Here is a 20757-nt window from a genome sequence, read left to right as displayed (position 1 = left end):
TCCTTTAAGACAACTTGGGATCAACCTGATCCAAGAGACTTTTTTCTGATTAGCATTAATTACAAACAAAATACTGATCTCAACAAGCTGCCAGCCTCACCTCAGGGGCACTTTCTAATTACATGTGGACACATGTGGCATCAAGAACCATAACTTTAATAAGCACCTGTATACTTGTGACACTCCCAACTCTGTCTCAAACTGAGACTGATCTTATGTGTCCCAGAACCTATCTTCCAACTGCCTCCTCAATACTTTTTGACAGGTTCAGCCACATATACCTCAGACTTAGTAAGCCTGAACTGAATTTGTCATCTTAACTGTCCCCCTTCATGTCCCCCCTTTTACACATATCACTAACCTCAACAGATGTCTGCCAACATCCATCCAGACACTCAAACCAGAAATCTCCTCTCTCAGACTGCTCCCTCCCCCTCACACCCTTCATTTAATCATTCAGATCCTCATTAAAGAAATATGTACACAGTATCCATTACATGCCAGGTGGTGCCATGTCTTGGGGCTGAAACTGAACAAAGAGAAGGGGACTCTGCACTGCACAGCCTGGACCCCCGTGAGTCACTAAATATCATCAATTCGACTGTGTAGAAATCTCTCATATCTGTTCCCTGCTCTTCACACCCAGTGTGGCTGACCAGGGCTAGAGTGCCACAGGCTCCTGCCTGACTCGCAGTGGCTTCCAGATCGGCCGCTCTTGCTACGGTCAGCTTCACTCTGGTGCAATCTCTGCAATCTCAGGAAACTCCAGTCTTTCTGAAACACACCTCTAATCCCACTGCCTTGTTCAGAACCCTTCAAGGGCACCCTCCACACCCCACAGGGTAAACTACAAACTCCTCAGTGTGGTGTCTGAGGCCCTTCGTGATCTGGGCCCCGCTGACCACTTGAAGCACTCCCCTGCATTCACTCTAGTCACATGGAGGGGTGCAGCGGGGGAGGGACGGGGCGAGAGGGAAAAAGCACGGGATGGAAAGAGAATGTGAGCACCTACCACCAAATCCCACCAAATCAGCAGGTTTCTCTCACACCTCCAGACTCTCACATGTCTGTCTCCCCAGACTCCCTAATTTCTATGTATCCTTCAATATTCAGCTCAAGAACTGCCTCCTCTGTGAGGTCCTGAAGGCCCGAGGGATATCCTCTCCCTGGTCAGCCAGCCTGACAGCCACAGCTCTCAGAGCAGCCTATCAATCCCTCTTTCCAGCCGTCATAAACCTGTATCACAATTACTTACACAGCTGGGTACACTGCGTCTGTATATACTGTGCAGTCGTGAGGGCAATGCTGTCTGCTCCTCTGTGTCTCCCGGACACCGGGAACAGGGCCTGGCAAACGGAAGCTGCTCAATCCAGGTTTGTGAAATGGAATTGCTTCCTAAGTGTCTCTTTCACTGACATGATTAACTGTTGCTTCCAATGTGACAGGTTCTCCTTTTGTCTCTGGAAATTATCTGAATGGGTTTCTAATGATCAAATCTTTTTTAAAGGTAGAAAAATATTTGTTACAGAATTTTAGTTCTAAAAAGTATTAATTTTCCTATTAAAAAAATAAACCAGGCTTCCCTGGTGGCGCAGTGGTTGAGAGTCCGCCTGCCGATGCAGGGGACATGGGTTCGTGCCCCGGTCCAGGAAGATCCCACATGCCGCGGCGCGGCTGGGCCCGTGAGCCATGGCCGCTGAGCCTGCGCGTCCAGAGCCTGTGCTCCGCAACGGGAGAGGCCACAACAGTGAGAGGCCCGCATACCGCAAAAAAAACAAAAATAATAAAAAAATAAATCATCTCCAAGAAACAATAGTTTTCAAGACAGGTAAGTTATCCTGTTACTTAGCAATGAAGATGTTTAGCATTTACGGACAGTAACAGACACAAATTATATAGCAAGGAAGATGGGGCATGAATCAAACATCTGTGAAGCAGAGGATGACATGAAAACCCCATGTACAGCCTTATTTATTCCTGCAACCTCCCAAAGCATTCTGCTCCAGCCATGCTAGTCCTCCACCAAAAATGGCAATGATGAACCTTTCAGCCACACTATCAAAACAAGACATACATATTCCTGACTGCCACCCTTTCATTTATTCAATAAGTTTCTATTGAAAAATCGGTCTACAGCATACCAGACACTGTTCTAGGCATAAGTTCCTGCTCTCATACAGCTTACATGTTAGTGGGATAAGATAAACAAATATGGGACTTCCCTGGTGGTGCAGTGGTTAAGAATCCACTTGCCAATGCAGGGGACAAGGGTTCGATCCCTGGTCTGGGAAGATCTCACGTGCCACGGAGCAACTAAGCCCGTGTGCCACAACTACTGAAGCCTGTGCGCCTAGAGCCCATGCTCCGCAACGAGAAGCCACAACAATGTGAAGCCCGCGCACCACAACGAAGAGTAGCCCCCACTCACCATGACTAGAGAAAGCCCGCGTGCAGCAACGAAGACCCAACGCAGCCAGAAATAAAAAGTAAAATAAATTTAAAAATTTTAAAAGGATAAACAAATATTTGTACACATCAGGTGGTGATAAGTACCAAGAAGAAACATAACACAAGGGAAGAGGAACCATCATGTATTGTCTCTGATTTGCCCTTCTTCACTTCTCCATGAAACTTTTCTCAGTCTTCCAAACAAGAATAAATTATTCAACAGGAAAATATTCAACATTTACTGAGGATCTATGTGCTAGGCACTAAACAAGATCCTAGAAATAAAAAGGTAAATAAGTTATAGCTGCAAACATCAAGAAGCCCACAGTCCAAATAGAGAGGCAGACATGTTTATTTCTCAAACATTTATACACTATGTGCCAAGCACTATATTCCGTGCCTGACAAAAATCAGTTCACTTCTCATCACAGCCCATATGGAAAATGAAGAACAGAGAGGTAAAGTAATATGCCTGAGGTCACACAGCAAGTAATTGGCAGGGCTAGGGCTGGAATACAGTCTGTGCTCCCCAACACCAGGTCTGGGTTATGCCACGTAATCGTTAAAAAGCAATCTCCCTAGACAATAATAAAGATATGTACAAAGTGCTAAGATGCACACAGGAGTAGGGACTTGAGAACAAGCAAGGGCTCCTTAGAGAAAATGATGCATCGCCTTGAAAGATGACTGCGTTCTGTACCTCTACTTTGCAAATACTACGTGTCTATCCTAAGAGATATCCTACAGTATCCTAGGAGAGGAGGAGGCACTAATTTTTTTGCATTCCCTGCAAGCACCTGAGTGTCCAACAGGAGGTGTTCAACAAAAATCTGTGGAATGCCAGTTCAGGAGTGTCCAGCACTGGGAACAGTTCCTTCCACGAAGAGCTTGGCCCCCGCCCCCAACATCCCAAAGTCCTCAGGACACTCAAACCTGGCCACTGATGGCCCTGGCAAGGTACCAGAGGGTCGGGTCCAGGCACAAGGAAAACCTCCCCTCCGACCCTCGCCACCGCCCGCCGCCCGCCCACCTCCCCGCACACACTTGCCCCACCGGATCCTCATCTCCTTATTACCTCCGGGCAAGAGCAGGGAGGCCGAGGCAGCGGCAGCCTGGGTAACTGGGATAAAGGGCACGTTGAAGCTGAACTCCGTGGCCGAGGAGGAGAAAAGTAAGTTCGTGCCCGACGAGGAGGTGGAAGCTGCGCCTCCGCCACCGTTAGGTTTCCTCTCAGCCATGGCTGCGGCCCACCTTCCGTTACACGTCTACTGGGGGCCGGTGCGGAACCACCAGCCGGAAACCGGTCACGGTCGGGGCCAACAAACTTCCGCACTTGCGCACAAGGGCCGGAACTCCGGACGGCTGGTCAGCCTCCCTCTGCCTTCTCCTACGATGCCGCCAGGAACCAACATGGCGGCGCAGGCTTCACGCCCGGGTCCTAGCACGTGACACCCTCGGCCGCTGCCGGGGCCGGAAGGGAGGCAGAGGTGGAGGCCGCGACTGAGGTTGGAGCGTGGGAGAGGGAATGCATCTGGTTGTGAATCAAAGTACTAATCGGCACTGAAAATCTCGGCTTGCGGGGGGCTCTCTAGGCTTCCTAAAACTACCCACAGAAGCGTCTAACTAGATAAAATTTTGGAGGAACAGCGAAAGCACGCAGGCGCAGGTAGCAGAGTGCTAGCTGCTGACAGAGGGAGGAAAAGGTGTGGGGGCCATTTACAGCTAAAGTCTAGCCAAACTCACCAATTGTAACCAAACACCCGCATCTAACCCGCCCACGTTGTTTTGAACTGAATTGAACTCTTGTTTGTCATTCGCCCAGAAATAGAAATGGTAGAACTTTTGAAGTTTTTAAGCCAAAGAGAAGAAAAAAAAGTTTAAAAGTGAAACCAGGGAATTGACATTTAAAATAGGCGTGTGACTTTTTTAATAGTTTTCTACACCTGTCTAAAATAATCTGACTAGTTTAATCCTAAAATGCACTATGGATAATTTGGATATAATTGTCATCTTTCACATAGTTAGAGATTATGAAAGAAAAAATAACAGATAATCAACTTCTTGGAGGGTGGGAGAGGGATAGAAGAAACCCAAAAGAAGCTTTCAAATAATGAAACTACCCTCTCCCCCAGCTGTTCACACCTATATAGTATCTGTTTATTTATTAATTCAACAACTAGTATGCTTACTGTCAAAACAAAACAAAAACAAAGCCAGATACTAGTTTAAAGCAATAAGGATAGATTTTTATTGCATTAAGGAAGTGGGTTCATCGTGAACTGAACTTCCCAAAAACAAAAGGCTGGAGACTTTAAAGACTGGCGTGTGCTAAGGCAAAGGCATCGAAGGGTGCCAAGGGGTGTTGGTCCATGTGACTGGGCTTGTTAATTGGCACTTATATGGAGCAGAAATTAACTTCTCATATCTTTATGACATGCAGTGGTACAAGTTAGAGCAAGGTACCCACCAGGCTGGGAGGAGACAGCTCTCAGGTCCTTGAGAAGGCAGTTCTGGGTGACAAAAGATTTATATCCGAAAGGGGTGGAGAAAGGTTTTATAATCGCAAGCTTTCTAAAGTAACTGCTTTAAGGGAGGTTCAGGGCCTATATGCCTATCACCTGGTTTGGGTTGGAAGAAACAGTAAATTCTCCTGGCAGTGTTGAGCTTTCTCAGGCAGGCATTTTAAGGGGGACAGGGTTCATCCTGGGGACATAGCCTTAAGCTGTTGGTAGCCATTCTAGAGTTTGGTCAAGGGGGTCTTTGTCATTACTATGGGTGGTCGAAGCAGTATACTAAACATTGGGGTACCATGGTATACAAGATAGACACAGGACCTTTCCTTCTTGGAGCTTACAGTCTGGTAAGGAAGACAGACAACTAAACACATAATAACAATAAACTGAAGTGTGATGAAAATAATGTACAATTTCTCAAAGTGTGTTGTGTGGAATACTGACACCATCAGGAGAAGGAGGTGTAACCCTTTTAGGGGAGGGATAGCAACTATTTAGAACAATCAGACCATCAACAAAGGACCTACCTCATCTGGAGTGACATGAAAGTCTTTCCTGAAGAAGAAATATTAAAGTTGACACCTGAAAGCCAATGAGTAGAAGTTAACCGGAAAAGCTTGGAGGAGAGGGACCGGAAGAAGTGGTGAGAGACAATTACAGATGAAGTTACAGTATGTAGGGTTACCTTAAGATGCCATATTTTTTTTTTTTGCGGTATACGGGCCTCTCACTGTTGTGGCCTCTCCCGTTGCGGAGCATAGGCTCTAGACGCGCAAGCTCAGCAGCCATGGCTCACGGGCCTAGCCGCTCCGCGGCATGTGGGATCTTCCCGGACCGGGACACGAACCCGTGTCCCCTGCATCAGCAGGCAGACTCTCAACCACTGCGCCACCAGAGAAGCCCAAGATGCCATATTTTAATGTTAAAAGAAACATGGGTTACCCCATGGCTGGAGCCTAGTGAGCAACTGGGAGAAAGCTGGGAGATAAGAATGAAAAGTAGACCAAGGCCAGATGATACAGGGTCCTTACAAGTTAAGAGCAAAAGGGACTGAAAGAAGGATTTAAAGGAAGGTGGAGAAATAACATTTGCTCTGTAGAAAGTTCACTCTGTCTTCAGTGTAATAAAATAGATAAGGAAAGAGCAAGCTTCGGGAGCAGAAAGAACAGTTGGCCGACTGATGCAGCGGACCAGCTGAGCAATGATGGTGGCTCAAATTAGAGCGATTGGAGTAGGAATGAACAGAAACAGGAGTAATTTCTGGGGAAAGATGTCAGATTGAACAGATGTATCTTCATTTTCTTCTTCCTGAAGCTCTGTTGAAAACACAGATGGATTTGCTTGTTTTTTTAGGCATAAACCCATAAGGATGAGGAAAATGGGAGAAGATTTGGCAGCAACAGATTTTGGAAGGCACCAAAAAAATAGGCAAGTAGTAGATGATTTAGCAAACCAGTAATGGGGAACACTCAAAGGCAACATTATTTGCACCACAGGATCACCAAAAGATTTAGGACCTGATGACCTCAGGCACCTCTGGAAGTGGCAGTCCAGTGGAAGAGAGAGGTCCTATAATTAGGAGGATTGGTTAAAACTGTTTAAGAAACAGACCCCCTCCGCCACTCTCAGTAACTGGACTATTGACCATCCCCCTTAAAGGAAAAAGGCTGGGGCTTCCCTGGTGGCGCAGTGGTTGAGAGTCTGCCTGCCGATGCAGGGGACACAGGTTCGTGCCCCGGTCCGGGAAGATCCCACATGCCGCGGAGTGGCTGGGTCCGTGAGCCATGGCTGCTGAGCCTGCACATCTGGAGCCTGTGCTCCGCAGCGGGAGAGGCCACAGCAGGGAGAGGCCCGTGTACCGCAAAAAAAAAAAAGGAAAAGGACTGAGTTTTCCCTTCTGGAGAGGGTAAAACAGAAGGAAGATTAAGCAAATACATACATACTGAGTAATAAAACACCCTGTTCCACAAACCCAGCCCAATTTCTTCACTCAACTCCAAAAACACTAGCTGCTGGGTCTTCAACCTCTAGGCAGGAGATTAGAAGCATCTTGTTGGGGTCAGGGAACAAAAGATCTAGAGAGAATTAAATCCGGGTTTCACAATGAGACAGCCCAGAGCAGAATCACCCCCTAATTAAGCTCACAATCAACAAGCCCCAGGAACACACCCTCCACTAACCCAAGAGCCTCTTCTTGGTCACTGATTTGCACCTCTGGTGTCAGCTCGGCTCACAATGGACCCTAAGTGCCCCTGAGCCACTGGTGGCTCCTGCGCCTATTGTAGCTCCTGCAAATGCACCTCCTGCAAGAGCTGCTGCCCCTGCTGCCCCGTGAGCTGTGCCAAGTGTGCCCAGGGCTGCGTCTGCAAGGGGGCCTCGGACGAGGGCAGCTGCTGCGCCCGAGGTTGCGAAAGCCTGCTCCCAGGTGTAAATAGAGCAACATGCGCGAACCTGCCCTTAAAATTTGTTTCCTACTACCCTGACCGGCTTGCTACATTCCTATTTCCATGAAATACTTGTAAGAAAATAAACTCATCTAGACAAAAAACCAACAAGACCCATGTATATGCTCTGAGCTCCCAATCACCTTTTTAGTCCCCATGCTTTTTGTTTTGTTCAGATATTCATTCAGCAAATATTATTATGTGAACCTGCTCCTATGCCAGACACGGGGGATACAAGAGTGGACAAATGGGCAGAGCCGTGACAGTTCACACTCTAGGGGACAGCCACCCTCTCTTGCTTCCATACTCACCTCCACCTGGCAAGGCAGGTGAACTGGGAGGATGAGACACAGGTGACTGAAGGGAAAGTGTGCTAATTTCTGATTCAGGGAACACAGTGGAACAGGAGGACAAACTGGAACCTAAAAATGGAGATGCCTGGCCATTAGATATATGGCTCTGAAACTGGAGAAAGAAGTCCAGGCTTAAAATGAGATGTAGGAGGCATCAGCTCACATGTAGGTGATTCAGAAATTGTGGGAAAAGAGCCTTGTGTTCTGTCACTGTCAGAAATGGCCATTCTTTTGGAGGAAGGTTTGTGTTGCTTTCTGTACAAGGTGATGTGCTGGGCACCAAGTCAGGTTGACAGATGTGATCAGAAAAAGCACAGGTGGGAGGTAGTCCCCACACTTTAAATACGATTACCACATACTCGAGAAGATTCTTTAACCTGGAAGATAGTGATTCAAACAAGACCCACAAAAGGAACAAGAAATGGCAATTTAGAAGAAATTACCGACACAGGAAGGCAAGAACTTTCAAAAATCTATCAATAATATCTTCAGAGGGATCTGCAACCAAGAAACAAGATCAGGGTGATGTTTAAGAAAGAAAAGACAAGAAATATTTAGGGAACAAAAAAGAAAGTCAGAAGAAGGAAAAAAAGTATGAGGAAATTTCTCAAAAAGTAAAGCAAAAAGACAAACAGATGGAAGCTAGGAGAGAAACCTAAGAAAATTAGATTGCCATGCAAGAAAATCCAATATCTGAATTTTAAGAGCTCTGCTAAGAGAGACAGAAAGTACAGGGGAGGGAATCATCAAGGGAAAAAAAATTTTTTTTAATTCCCAGAAATGAAGTATACAAGTTTCTCATTGGTACCCAGCACAATGGTTGAAAACATACATACTGGAGCATTGGAGACAAAGATCTCTAAAGGTTCCAGAAGGATAAAAACAGGTCAAAATGCAAAGAAATGCAGCTCCCAAAATATTTACCTCTCAAGCACACTTTCTAAGAAAATATGAAGGACTTGCTCCACCAAAAGTAAAAGAATAAGGCTAAGAAAGTCTTCCTATGGGGGATGCAGGTAACATGATAGCCAACACAGGTGTACAAGGGAATTCAAGCAAATTCCCAAACAGACCCCAAAATGCAAGGACTCAAACAAATGTTCGTGTCTTACTCACACAAAAGTACATGTTGGTGACCAGCTCTTGTCTTCAACATGGGGCTTCTGAGGCTGCTCAAGTTGTTGCCACCCAAGGAAGTTGGAAGGGGTCAGGCAGTTCAGGGACAAATGTCCCATCTTAACAAGTCAGACAGAAGTTGCACACATCACTTTTGTTCACATTCCACTAGTGTGAACTTCGACAAAATGCACTCCTTTGGGGTGCAAGAAGAGCTGGAAAATACACTCCCCACCTGGGTACCCACATCGTAACTACAATTCTGTAACTATCGAGGAAGAAGATTTTGGTGGGCAAATGGCAGTTGCCATGGCAGTCTGTCCCTCTGGCCATAATGTACCCACCCTTATTCCCAAATAGAACATAGTCATGCCCCAAGGCGGGTAACCAGCTGCATCCAGCTTAAAAGTCCAGGATCTCTAGGCAGCTCAGCCCTTTCCAATGCATCTGGATGTGGTTCCTCAGGAGCTACGACTAAAAGACACCCAATAGACAGTTGTGGAGCAAAAACAGGGTAACTGCAATGGAGACTCCCACTGGGAAAAAAAGAGGAATGGAAAACACAGTAATCACGGTTCCATAGAAATGACTGAATCCTGCTAGGCATAAATTGAAAATACTCCTTGCCCTGACAGTGGAGAATGTTTGTGGTTAGTCCTGACTGTCTTTGGTTTGGTCCTCTGTAAATAACTCCCCAGTGCGCAGTTCTTCCTGGCCCTGGCTTTGCCCTCTGGGGGTTTCTCCTTGACCATGGTCATCCAAGGCCATATGTGAAGTAGCGCTGGGAAGCATGCCCTCTTTGGCGGCTGTACAGCTTTGGCAATTTACTTCCTGCTGGTATGAGTTTGGGGCCTGAGACTTGCTTTCAGGCTTGAACAGTTGCAGACTTTTTCAGGCCAGGCTTCTGGTTTTTTTTTTGTTTTGTTTTCTGTTTTGCGGTACGCGGGCCTCTTGCTTTTGTGGCTTTTCCTGTTGCGGAGCACAGGCTCCGGACGCGCAGGCTCAGCGGCCATGGCTCACGGGCCCAGCCGCTCCGCGACATGTGGGATCTTCCCGGACCGGGGCACGAACCCGTGTCCCCTGCACCGGCAGGTGGACTCTCAACCACTGTGCCACCAGGGAAGCCCCTCTCCTGGTTTTTTTTTTTTCCAATAACTTCCATGTCTGACCTGAGCTCTTTTTTCTCTCAGCCTAATGTTGGTTAACTTGAGGTCATCTGAAACCAGGCTACAACCTTGATCTGATCTTTGCCACAGGGCTAGATTCTCTAGTTTACCTGAGAAGTCTTCAAGGACCCTTGAAAATACCTTTGAGTGAATCCTCCTAGGGTTTGAACACCGAATTGATTGGTTTTTCCAGTCCTGGAAGGCCCCAATTTCTCCTATGCTGCCTAATCTGGTAGCAGTGGCCACCTGTGGCTATTGATCGTTAGAAATGTGGCTGTCTGAATTGAGATGTGCTATAAGTGTAAAATACACTCCGGATTTTGAAGAATTAATTTTAAAAAGAGATCAATAGTCTTCATATGGATTATTTGTTCAAATTATAATATTTTTATATGTTGGGTTAAATATTTTATTAAAATTAGTGTTACCTGTTTTTTACATTTTTTAATTTAACTTTTAAATCACATATGTGGCTTGCAAGTTATATCTGAGAGACTGAATACACAAACAATGGCCAGACCATATTTAACAATAGAACCTGTATCCTCTGACAGTAGAGCAATTGGTTCACAAAGGTCAGGACTTGGTTGATGAGTGCCAACTTGCCTATTTGTTTCCTTCACTCCCCAGAAAACAGGAATGGTTAAGAAATTCCTCCTTGGGAATTCCCTGGCGGTTCAGTGGTTAGGACTCGGCGCTTTCACTGCAGGGGCCCAGGTTCGATCCCTGGTCTGGGAACTAAGATCCCGCAAGTCATGGGGGCAAGGCAAAAAACAAACCAAACAAACAAACAAAAAAATTCCTGCTCCCTTTTGTATTCTAAGAAAGGGCTAACTGTAAAGGACCACCTTGCTCTTGCACATTCCAAAATAAGAGTCACCCCTACCCATCCTCAATGACTCCCTTGTTTTATAAAATCTCAAATTTTACCCCTCTTCTTTAAAAATGTCCTGAATGCGTGTTCTCCCTATTGCAACAGGCTGAATAAAACCACCTCCTTCATTGTCTGAGGCATTTTGTCTTTCACCTATTGTCATCCACTATCCAAGCACTAAACTAGAGCCACGTTATTTTCTATTTGTTACGACAGCACACCACTTCTGATAATACTTTTTGTATTATTTAGGGTAATGCTAGCAGCTGTTAAGAAAGAGATCTCGGAATGCAATGTTCCTATAAAAATCCAGGCTGACTTTAGCACAAGGTCATTCTAGTCATCACCATCCCATCTATCAGGAAGGAGCAAAGAACATATCCAGGGCCAAATGTTTAAGAAATTGAAGTGGAAGTTCCAGATGTCACATTCCCTCATGTTTCTTTGGTAAACCTAATCACACAGCCCTACCTAGCATCAAAGAAGGCTGGGAAATGTAGTCCCTAGCCAGGCAACCAACCTCAGCTACACTTCTGTAGCTAGGAAATGCAGTTCTTCCCTGGGAAAACTTTATATAGCCCTGGAAGGAGAGAACAGACTTTTTTCAAAGTCTCAATGAACAGATGAATCCTAAAGAAGAGTTAGGATAATGGTGGTAGAAGATCCTAAGAAGTAGAAGGCAACAAAGGCCAGAGTGGAATAGGAAAAAGGGCTTTGGGAAAGATGTCCAAGAAAATAAAGTATATAAAATAGCTGATGTCTCTAAATATCTAGAGAGGAGATTTGGGCAATTGATGGAAAGTGTGCATTACCCATTCAGCAAATATTTATTGAGCATCTATGATGTCAGACACTGTTCTAGGTGCCGGGGAACAAGGCAGCATACAAATACCAAAATCATTGCTTTAAGGATCTGGTGGAAATTTTAGTGCAGCTGAGGCTGAATTTGTGATAAGTATATAGAAAACAAGCAAATGTTTAAAAGAAATTTTTACCCCATCCTGAGGCAACTACATTCAATTCTTTCTGCTGATTCTTTCTGTATTTCTATATTTTTAATTAACATGATTACATGTCACTTCTGTTCCTTTTTTTCTCCTTTGCATTATGTGTTGACTTCCCAGATGAAAGATGAGGATTTTGCTCTTTTTGGTCTTCTTTGTCCTTATCACATATATGAATCCTATATATCCTCATCCCCCTAGCCTCCTAAAGTTAAGTTATACGGACTGCCCTGGTGGTGCAGTGGATAAGAAGACTCCACGCTCCCAATGCCGGGGGCCCGGGTTTGATCCCTGGTGAGGGAACTAGATCCCAAATGCATGCCGCAACTAAGGGTTCGCATGCCACAACTAAGAAGCCTGCCTACCACAACTAAGACCTGGCACAACCAAATAAATAAATTTAAAAATATTTTAAAAAATTATAATGTTGGTTAGGGGCTTCCCTGGTGGCGCAGTGGTTGGGAGTCCGCCTGCCGATGCAGGGGACATGGGTTTGTGCCCCGGTCCGGGAGGAGCCCACATGCCGTGGAGTGGCTAGGCCCGTGAGCCATGGCTGCTGAGCCTGCGCGTCCCGAGCCTGTGCTCCGCAACGGGAGAGGCCACAGCAGTGAGAGGCCTGCGTACCACACACACACAAAAAATTATAATGTTGGTTAGATTAATATTGAAATTGTAACATTATTATGCTATTTAAACACTATTGATAGCCATATCATGCAATAAATTGTGATTCTTTTAATTTTCTATTCAAGTTTTTGTTTTCCTACCTTTAAGGCTTGGAACACTTTTCCCTCACACTTTTCACCTAGCTAACTCTTATTTATCTTTCAAGTCCTAGCGTAAATGTCACATTTTCAAGAAATCCCTGAAGGATCCTTTCCCCACAAGACTCCCTCACTAGAATAGATAGTGCTGTTCATTCCTCTTATAGAACTTCACTTTTTCTTGCCTGGCACCTATCATGGTTGTAAATGAATAGTTATTTAGTAATAAGTCTCTCACTGAACCATACATACCATGAAGGCAGGGATGGTATCTCCCTTTTTCACCCCAGTATTTCCAATGCCTTTGGTAATTACTTGTAGACAGTGTTACATAACATCCTCCTTAAAAATACGGACTTGGGGTGGGGGCAGAAGTGTGATTACCAGTGGTGGGAAGAGAAAACTTGCCATAGAGAAGTACTCTCAGGGACCTTCCCTTGGCCTTTTAAATTTTCATAACTACTTATTAGTAGTGTCAAAACATCTTGCCCCAGGAAAATTAGAGGGTGAAATTATTAACATTATAAAGTAATTACATTTCAGTAGAATCACAGTGTCTCTTTAAGTAAAATCTGAGCAATTGTTTGCTTACAAATCACTGAATACAGAGGTAGAAACCAAAAGCTTAAGTGTTACTAGCCACTGCTGAATTGCTATCCAGCTGAAATTTCATATAAAGTAAATCTGAAATTATCACAATTTAAAAGCAGATGTTCGGGATGTTCCCTGGTGGTCTAGTGGTTAAAAGTCTGTGCTTCCCATGCAGGGGGCAGGGGTTCGATCCCTGGTGGGGGAACTAAGGTCCCACACGCCCTGCCGTGCAGCCAAAAAGTTAAATAAATTAATAAATAAATAAAAGCAGATGTTCATGACATATATTTAATTTGTGTATTACTGGCCACAAAGCTAAAGAGGGGGTTTCTCCATTCAATACCAGGGACTTGGCAACCCCCTCCGTTCAATGAATCAATGAACAAAGTGGTGGTAATGCCAAAAATTTGAAACAGCTCCCCCAAACTCATCAGAGCCAGATGTATGATGTAGTACGCCAGTCATAGTTATCCCTGGGTATTAGTTGCAAGGAGTTGGTTCCAGGGCCCCACGGATACCTGCGGATGCTCAGGTCCCTTATATAAAATGGCATAGAACAGTGGCCCTGGGTGACCGGCCCTCTATACCTGCAGTTTCTACATCTGCGGATTCAAACAACCTTGACCCCTGGATACCGGGTGCAGAATGTAATCAGTTCACGGTGACAAATACAAAATAACCCCTTTTGCCCTAAGGAGGGCTTGAGACCTGAGTTCAGGTTCTCCAGCTCCCCACTTTCTAGACTCCATTCAGATCCTTCCGTTAATACGCCGTATTTCAGCTGATAAGACCGGGATTTCTCAGATATATTCCAGGCCTAGGGGCTGTTTCATTACAGAACTTGCATATTTCCCAAATTTCCTCATTCAAAGGTTACTGTTGACTTGATCTTTTGTGTGTGGTGATGCCACCGTCTTCATTCTGAGCGTGTCCTGACACACACGTCCTGTAGGAACCTCGCCAAAGCTCCTCGGCTGTTTCCAGCTTCTAGGCAGACACAGGCCAGGGTATGTTTTCACAGTTATGAACTTGCCTCTCAATCAGGAACTAGTCCCTCCGCAGTGCCTGAGATAACAGAAAGAGAGCTTGGGGTTTTTCAAAGTCCCCCTTATCTAAATGTACACCTTCCTCAGTGGGGTAAGACTTGATCCAGCTGAAGGAAAGTCACTACACAGGGTTTCGGGCAGGGAACCAGAAAAAAGAGTTGCCATCGGCAAAAACAAACAAAAAAACACCAAGAGGACGCCGTGAGGTGGGCAGACACCAAAGGCTGCTTTACACTCTAGTTTTGCCCAGCGATAACTTTGAGGTCTCTTTGGGTTTGTGCTTTGGGGCTGTTGCAAAGCCTGTGCAAGGGCTCGCACTATAAATGCATAAACCGGACCCCGGGAGTTTTCCCCTTCGGTCCTGCAGAGTGACACCCAGCAAAACACCTCCCTCGGCCTGCGACGCCGGGCTCCGGATGGTGAGGCCGCGCCTGCCCTTCCTTTCGCCCGTTTCTAAGATGGCGGCCGCTCTGCCGCCGCGGCCCCGCCCCTCCCCGGCCCGCCCCCCTCCCCCCAGCAGGCCCGCCCCGCCTCCCCGCCGCGGGACCGCGCAGCGCGCTCCCGCCGCCTCTCCCCGCGCGAGCTCCACCCAGGTCGCAGGCAGCGCGGTCGGCGGCGCCTATTTCCCGCCATTGTGCAAAGTGGAGGTTGGGGGCCCGCACGCGCCGTCTGCCCGTCTCCGGCAGCGCCTCGCTGCCACAGCCACAGCCGCCGTTCTCTGAGGCGCGGGGAGGCCGGGCGGCCCGCGCCGCGAGGCTCACCCTGCGTGGGAGGGCGCGGGCGAGAAGCGGCCGAGCCAGCGAAGAGGAGCAGCGGCTCGGGACGCCGGGCCGCGCCGGCTCCGGCCCGTCTGCGAGATGCCCTGTGGAGAGGATTGGCTCAGCCACCCGCTGGGGATCGTGCAGGGTTTCTTCGGTGAGTGGCGGCGCCGGGGGCGGGCTAGGGGGGGCCGCCGAGTTGACGGAGCCCCGGGCCCGGCCCCGCCGCGCGGCCCCACGCGGGGCTACCTCGAGGGCTCGCGCGGCCGAGACGGCCAGCCGGGCCTGCGCTGGCCGGCGTTCCACACAGCTAACTTCGGGCCGCGGCTTCCCGGGCCCGGCCGCAGGTGCCTCCCACCTGCCCGATTCGCGATTCGCAAGCGGCCGAGGTTACGCCGCGAGGAGCGGGCGGGCGGGCGGCCGTGATTGACGGCCTCGCTTCCCTTTTTGGCCCTGCTGGCGGCCCGAGCCCCGCGTGCGGCACAGCTCGGAGGGGCCCTTGAACCTTCGCGAGGGCCGGCGGAGATGGGGTGAAGGAACAGCACTTTGCCTGGGGGAAGCCTGCAGGATATTTCAAAACTTCCGGTGTGTCGGGGGAGTACTCGCTCCCTCGCAGCAGAAGTTGGCTCTAACTCCTGTATTACACACATCCTCTCTTTTCGAGATAAGATATAGTGTTAACAGCTTAATTTTTCTTTAAGGGTGCCTTTAAAACCAGCCGGGTCTCCATCTCCTCTTGTGCCAGAGGTAGCAAGAAATGTTGAACTACTCAAACGCGCTCCTACATAGAAAGAGCTTAGAATGTGGCAGGCAAGCTTAGTAAATTTTAGCTGCAATTATTGCTAATGCCACTTTTCTGGTAAGGAAAATTTAGGTTTGTTTGCAGTTAACTAGGCATTTTGGCCACAACCCCCATGTGTTTTGCGCTTAGGAGTGGTAGACGCAAACCCGAACAGAAATCAGTGTGTTAGATCAGAACACCTGACGTGTCAGGAGGTAACTTAAACTTGTTGAGTGGCCTTCCTCACTTAAGACGTTGTGGGATATTAGTGAGAACGCCTATTAAGAAGCTCAGTAGTCCCCAGCAGCCAAAACCAATGGCAGAAAATGTGTGTACTTCTTGCAGGAAAGGCTCACTCAACAAATCTTCATTCATTTTCCTTATAATTTGAACTAGTTTAATTAGCTGGTTTCCCAGGCTGAAACTAGAAGCAGCAAATGAGGATAAGGGCTGGATAGGCAACCGGACTGTAGGCAGTGAACACCGACAACCTGATAAAGGAGAAATTTAGAACTATGCATATGTTGTTAAAAAAAATTTTTTTTTTGAATCACTGTATATTCGTCAAGGGTGCTTTTGAGGAAGGGGCATATACCTCTCCACTGAATCCTAGTGATTGATGTTCGTAATGAATACTGGAACTAATAATTGATTTCCAAAGTGATGGCACCAAAATGTGGAGTGAAGATTAAGTTGCACAGTAGGTTTAGGAGGGTTCAGGGGCGTAAATACTTTTTAGGAAAAATCTTTCAAAAGTAAGTTTTGGTGCTTAAAGGGTGAAGTTCCCGTTATTGATGTTTAGAAAATTTATTTATGAGAAATACTCCTATCCTAGTCTTGCTGGATCAATGAGATGATTTGATATTTGGTATATATTTGAATGTATTTGTGTCAGATTTTGTCTCCTGCATGTATGATCCTAAGAGGCAGACGACTCATTATAGTACAAAAGGTGTAATTTGGATATAAAATATTGGCTTCACAGTATTTTGTAAAGTTTGTGTAGTGTTGTGGGAACCTGGACCTTGTGGATGTGTTTCCCTCCAGAATGTCTTATTCTCATACAGGTGTGTCTTACAGAGAAAACAACTAATACTTACAGTCATGATGTTTTTGTAGAAGCTGTTCTGATGTATAGTATATATTTTTGCTATATTTTCCTATCACTGTGAATATATTGAATAACTTTATCATAACAGCATTTACAGGTGAGAAGTAAGTGAGGTGTTAAACTTGTAGACTCTTTTTGGTTTAGTAGGAAATTGTTTTGAATCCATCTTTCCCCCAGATAGAAAAGGAGTGCCCGTCTGTTGTGGTTTATGAAGCTTCTGGGCCCCGCCCCTGCCCAGCTCTCAGACTTCATCACTATATTCCCCCTCATATTGAACCTTTTTTCACTTCTTTGATTTTGAACCTTGCCTCTAGGCTTTCTGCATAGGCTATTTCCTTTGCCTGGTCCCCACTTCCTCTCCCAGGGCCACTTTCCTGGCTAAATCTTACTCTTCCTTTGGGAACCTCAGTTAGGTACCTCCTGCTGCATGTAATTATAGGATCCTGTGTGGCCTAGAAATTAGCTTGTAAAGCATGTTGTTGAAATCACTTGTTTCTTGGGTTCCTCGGCTGTATTTTAACCCTGGGAATTCAGGCTGTGTATCTGCTTTATTCACCTAGAATATACCTGTACATCAGAAGGGCTCCGTGAACATTTGCTGAGGAGAGGCAGTGGAAAGACTGATTAATCAATCAGAAATGGTATAAATTGTGGTGGTTACTGTGACCACAAATCTAAACTAAGGACAGTCCTGGTGGACATTGTATTGGTTCAGAGAATGCGATGTGATCGTACCAGGTATGAGTTACTCTCACATGCAAATCCTAATTCTTTTTTCTTGGTTTGGATAAGAAACTTTGAAATTCTCTTAGAGGCCAATCATAACTGTATGAATCATAATTCATCTTTGTGAACCAATCCATATTTTGAATTTGTATCTGCCATATTACAATTGTTCGTATGTAAATTTTTTCCTATAAGCCTTCATAAAATGCCTTTTATGTTTCTGTACCAGTTTCTAAAAGATTTTATATGTAGAATCTTGAGGGCCAAAGGCTTAAGATTTAGGAATACTTTATTGGGCTCTGTTATGTGCGTAATGCTGATGGCTCAGTCCCCACAGTGCTTGTTCATTTACTGACCCATATTAAATTGCTTCCCTTAAACAAGAGCAGGAATCTTAGATGAGAAAAAGTTTTGTATACTTCTTTTTCTTTTAATCATTTTTTATTTTAAAGAAGGAGTTTTTTTTCCTGTGAATTAATAACTGCTGTTAATTTCAGAAAAGTAGGAATGCTTATCAACTGATTCTTTATGTACGTTCTCTTCAGTTTGCTGGTTGGGTCAGGATCATTAGTTCTGATTATATTCAAGGCACTTCGGTCATATCTAACAGAACTAGAACTAGACTAGCTCATGAAAAAAAGGACGTTGGTGTGTGGAGGAGGGAAAGGAGTAGTATTTTATCACTAGCATTTTAGAGAATTTAAAGCAATAATAAAATCATCTAAAAGTCTGTCTGCTTTTTTATTGTCACCATGATTCTGTACCGACAGTTCACCCCCTTTTGTCTGTACCCACCTTCGATCTCTCCTACCACCTGGCCCTTGTTAGACCACTGAAAAAAAGTGATTTGTTATAAGGCGATAAAACCCAAGGGTGGCTTGGTATCCCAAGAGACTGCTGAATGGAATTGGAAAACTAGCAGGAATCCAACCAAGCAGCGCTTCTCAGTTTTTCTCCCTTAGGCTATGTTCATCTCTGCACACAAACTTTATCTTTCTCTGTTCCACAGCTCCCAGTTTCACCTGTCAGTTCCAACCCACTTGAGCTAGCATCTTTATCTTAATCTCAAATTCCAGGGTTAGAGAATCTGATTGGCCCACCATAGAGTCAGGGGTCCACTAGTCAGCTATGGCCAGGGCAGTGTTATGTAGGATAGTCGTAACTATTGACGCCCATACCTCAGCAGTGGGGGAAGTTCTCAGAGAAGATGAATGGATTGGGCAGCTGTGGCAAAAGCATAAATACATATATCTATACATGTGCATATATGTAGATATATATACGTGTACATATATGCATTTTAAAATTATTGAATAATAACTTGCCTATGGTTAAAAAAAGCCAGCATGATAGTATTAAATGAAGAGTAGAAGTATGCTGCTCTTCTCCCACTGAGGTCACCAGTTTTAACTGTTTCCGATTATAGTTCTTTTTTCTTCATTGAGATATAACATAAAATTCACTGTTTTAAAATGTACAGTTCTTTGGGTTTTAGTATGTTCACTATGAGTGCAATTATCACCACATTATTTCCATCACCCCAGAAAGAAGCCCCATTATCTGTTAGCAGCCACTCCCAACTGCCCCCTCCTCCTTCCTCTTGCAACCACTAATTTACTTCTGTCTATGGTTTACCTAATCTGGGCATTTCATATAAATGGGCACATATAACTTGTGGCCTTTTGCGTCTGGTTTCTTTAACGTAGCATAATGTTATCGAGGTTCATTTATGTTGTAGCATGTATCAGTACTGTATTTGTACAGTACTGATACATGTATCAGTACTGTATTCCTTTTTATCCAAAAATAATATTCCATAGTATGGATATACCATATTTTGTTTATTCATTTATCCATAGGTGAACACTTGGCTATTGTGAATAGTGCTGCTATAAACATTCATGTACAAGTTTTTGTGTAAATATGTTTTCAGCTCTCTTGGGAATATGTCTCAGAGTGGGATTGCTGGGCCATCTGGTAATTTTATGCTGGAACTTTTTCCCAAAGTGTGTGCACCATTGTACACTTCCACCAGCAATGTATGAGGGTCCCAATTTCTCCAGTCCACTTCAACACTTGTTATGATCTATTGTTTTATTAGTAATAGCCATCCTAATGGGGTGAACTGGTATCTCATTGTGATTTTGATTTGTATTACTGTAATGATAATAGTATAATAGTGTCTTTTCATATACATATAGGCCATTTATATATCTCATTTGGAGAAATGTCTCTTCGAGTTCTTTGCAGGTTTTTGTTGATATTTTTATTTTTTTTGGCCACGCCACGCAGCTTGCAGGATCTTAGTTTCCTGACCAGGGATTGAGCCTGCGCCCTCTGCAGTGAAAGCGCAGAGTCCTAACCACTGGACTGCCAGGGAATTCCCCTTTGCAGATTTTAAATTGGGGTTTTGTCTTTTACTGTTGAGTTATAAGAGTTCTTTATATATTCTGAATATTAGACCCTTATCAGATATATGATTTGGAAATATTTTCTACCATTCTATAAATTGTCTTTTCACTTTCTTGATAGTGTCTTCTGATGCAAATTTTTAATTTTGATGATGTCCAGTTTATCTCTTTTTCCTTTAGTTGCTTATGCTTTTGGTGTCATATTTAGGTAACCATTGTCTTATGCAAGGTCACAAAGATTAACACCTATGTTCTTTCTAAGAATTTTTAAGTTTTAGCTCCTTACATTGAGGTCTTGGATCCATTTTGAATTAATTTTTGTATATGGTATGAGGTAGGGATCCGAATTCATTCTCTAGCATGTGTCCCAGCATGTTGTGTGTGTGTTTGTGTTTTAACATTTACCAGTTTATTTTGAAGGATATCATAAAGGATGCAGATGAAGAGGTACATAGGGCAAGGTGTGGAAGGGTCCCTTGTGGAAGAACTTCTGTCTTCATGGAACTTGGGTGCGCTACCCTTTCAGTATGTGGTTGTGTTCACCAGTCTGGAAGCCCCACAGCACTGTTTGTTGAAAAAACTATTCTTCCCCCACTGAATGGGTTTGGCAACTTTGTTTAAAAAATGTGTATGTGTGTGTATCATTTGACC

General features: G+C 45.0%; 2 protein-coding genes across 11 annotated transcripts in view; one reads left to right on the top strand and one right to left on the bottom strand.

Annotated features, from left to right (window-relative positions):
• Window positions 1-3771, bottom strand: part of SEC23IP (SEC23 interacting protein) — a 103003-nt gene extending 99232 nt beyond the window's left edge. For 7 of the 9 annotated variants that reach the window (XR_007471492.1, XR_007471491.1, XR_007471490.1 and 4 more), the window contains exon 1: window positions 3524-3770. Coding sequence is in view for 5 of the 9 variants with exons in the window: in XM_033420893.2 (XP_033276784.1) it covers window positions 3524-3686 (163 nt within the window). In the remaining 4 variants the exon portion in view is untranslated. Of the gene's footprint in view, window positions 1-3523 lie in introns of all 9 variants that reach the window. The other 2 variants (XM_033420896.2, XM_049697468.1) reach the window with 1 other exon arrangement.
• An 11120-nt stretch (window positions 3772-14891) lies between these two features.
• The window catches only part of MCMBP (minichromosome maintenance complex binding protein), a 68223-nt gene continuing 62357 nt past the window's right edge, over window positions 14892-20757 (top strand). For both annotated transcript variants that reach the window (XM_012531581.3, XM_004265766.4), the window contains exon 1: window positions 14892-15234. In XM_012531581.3, coding sequence (XP_012387035.2) covers window positions 15177-15234 — 58 coding nt within the window. In that variant the 5' untranslated portion in view covers window positions 14892-15176. The remainder of the gene's footprint in view (window positions 15235-20757) is intronic.

Source organism: Orcinus orca, chromosome 14 (genome assembly GCF_937001465.1).
Source record: "Orcinus orca chromosome 14, mOrcOrc1.1, whole genome shotgun sequence".
Classification (NCBI taxonomy): domain Eukaryota; kingdom Metazoa; phylum Chordata; class Mammalia; order Artiodactyla; family Delphinidae; genus Orcinus; species Orcinus orca.
Note: the sequence above shows the minus strand (reverse complement) of the source record. Positions and strands in the feature narration are given on the sequence as shown.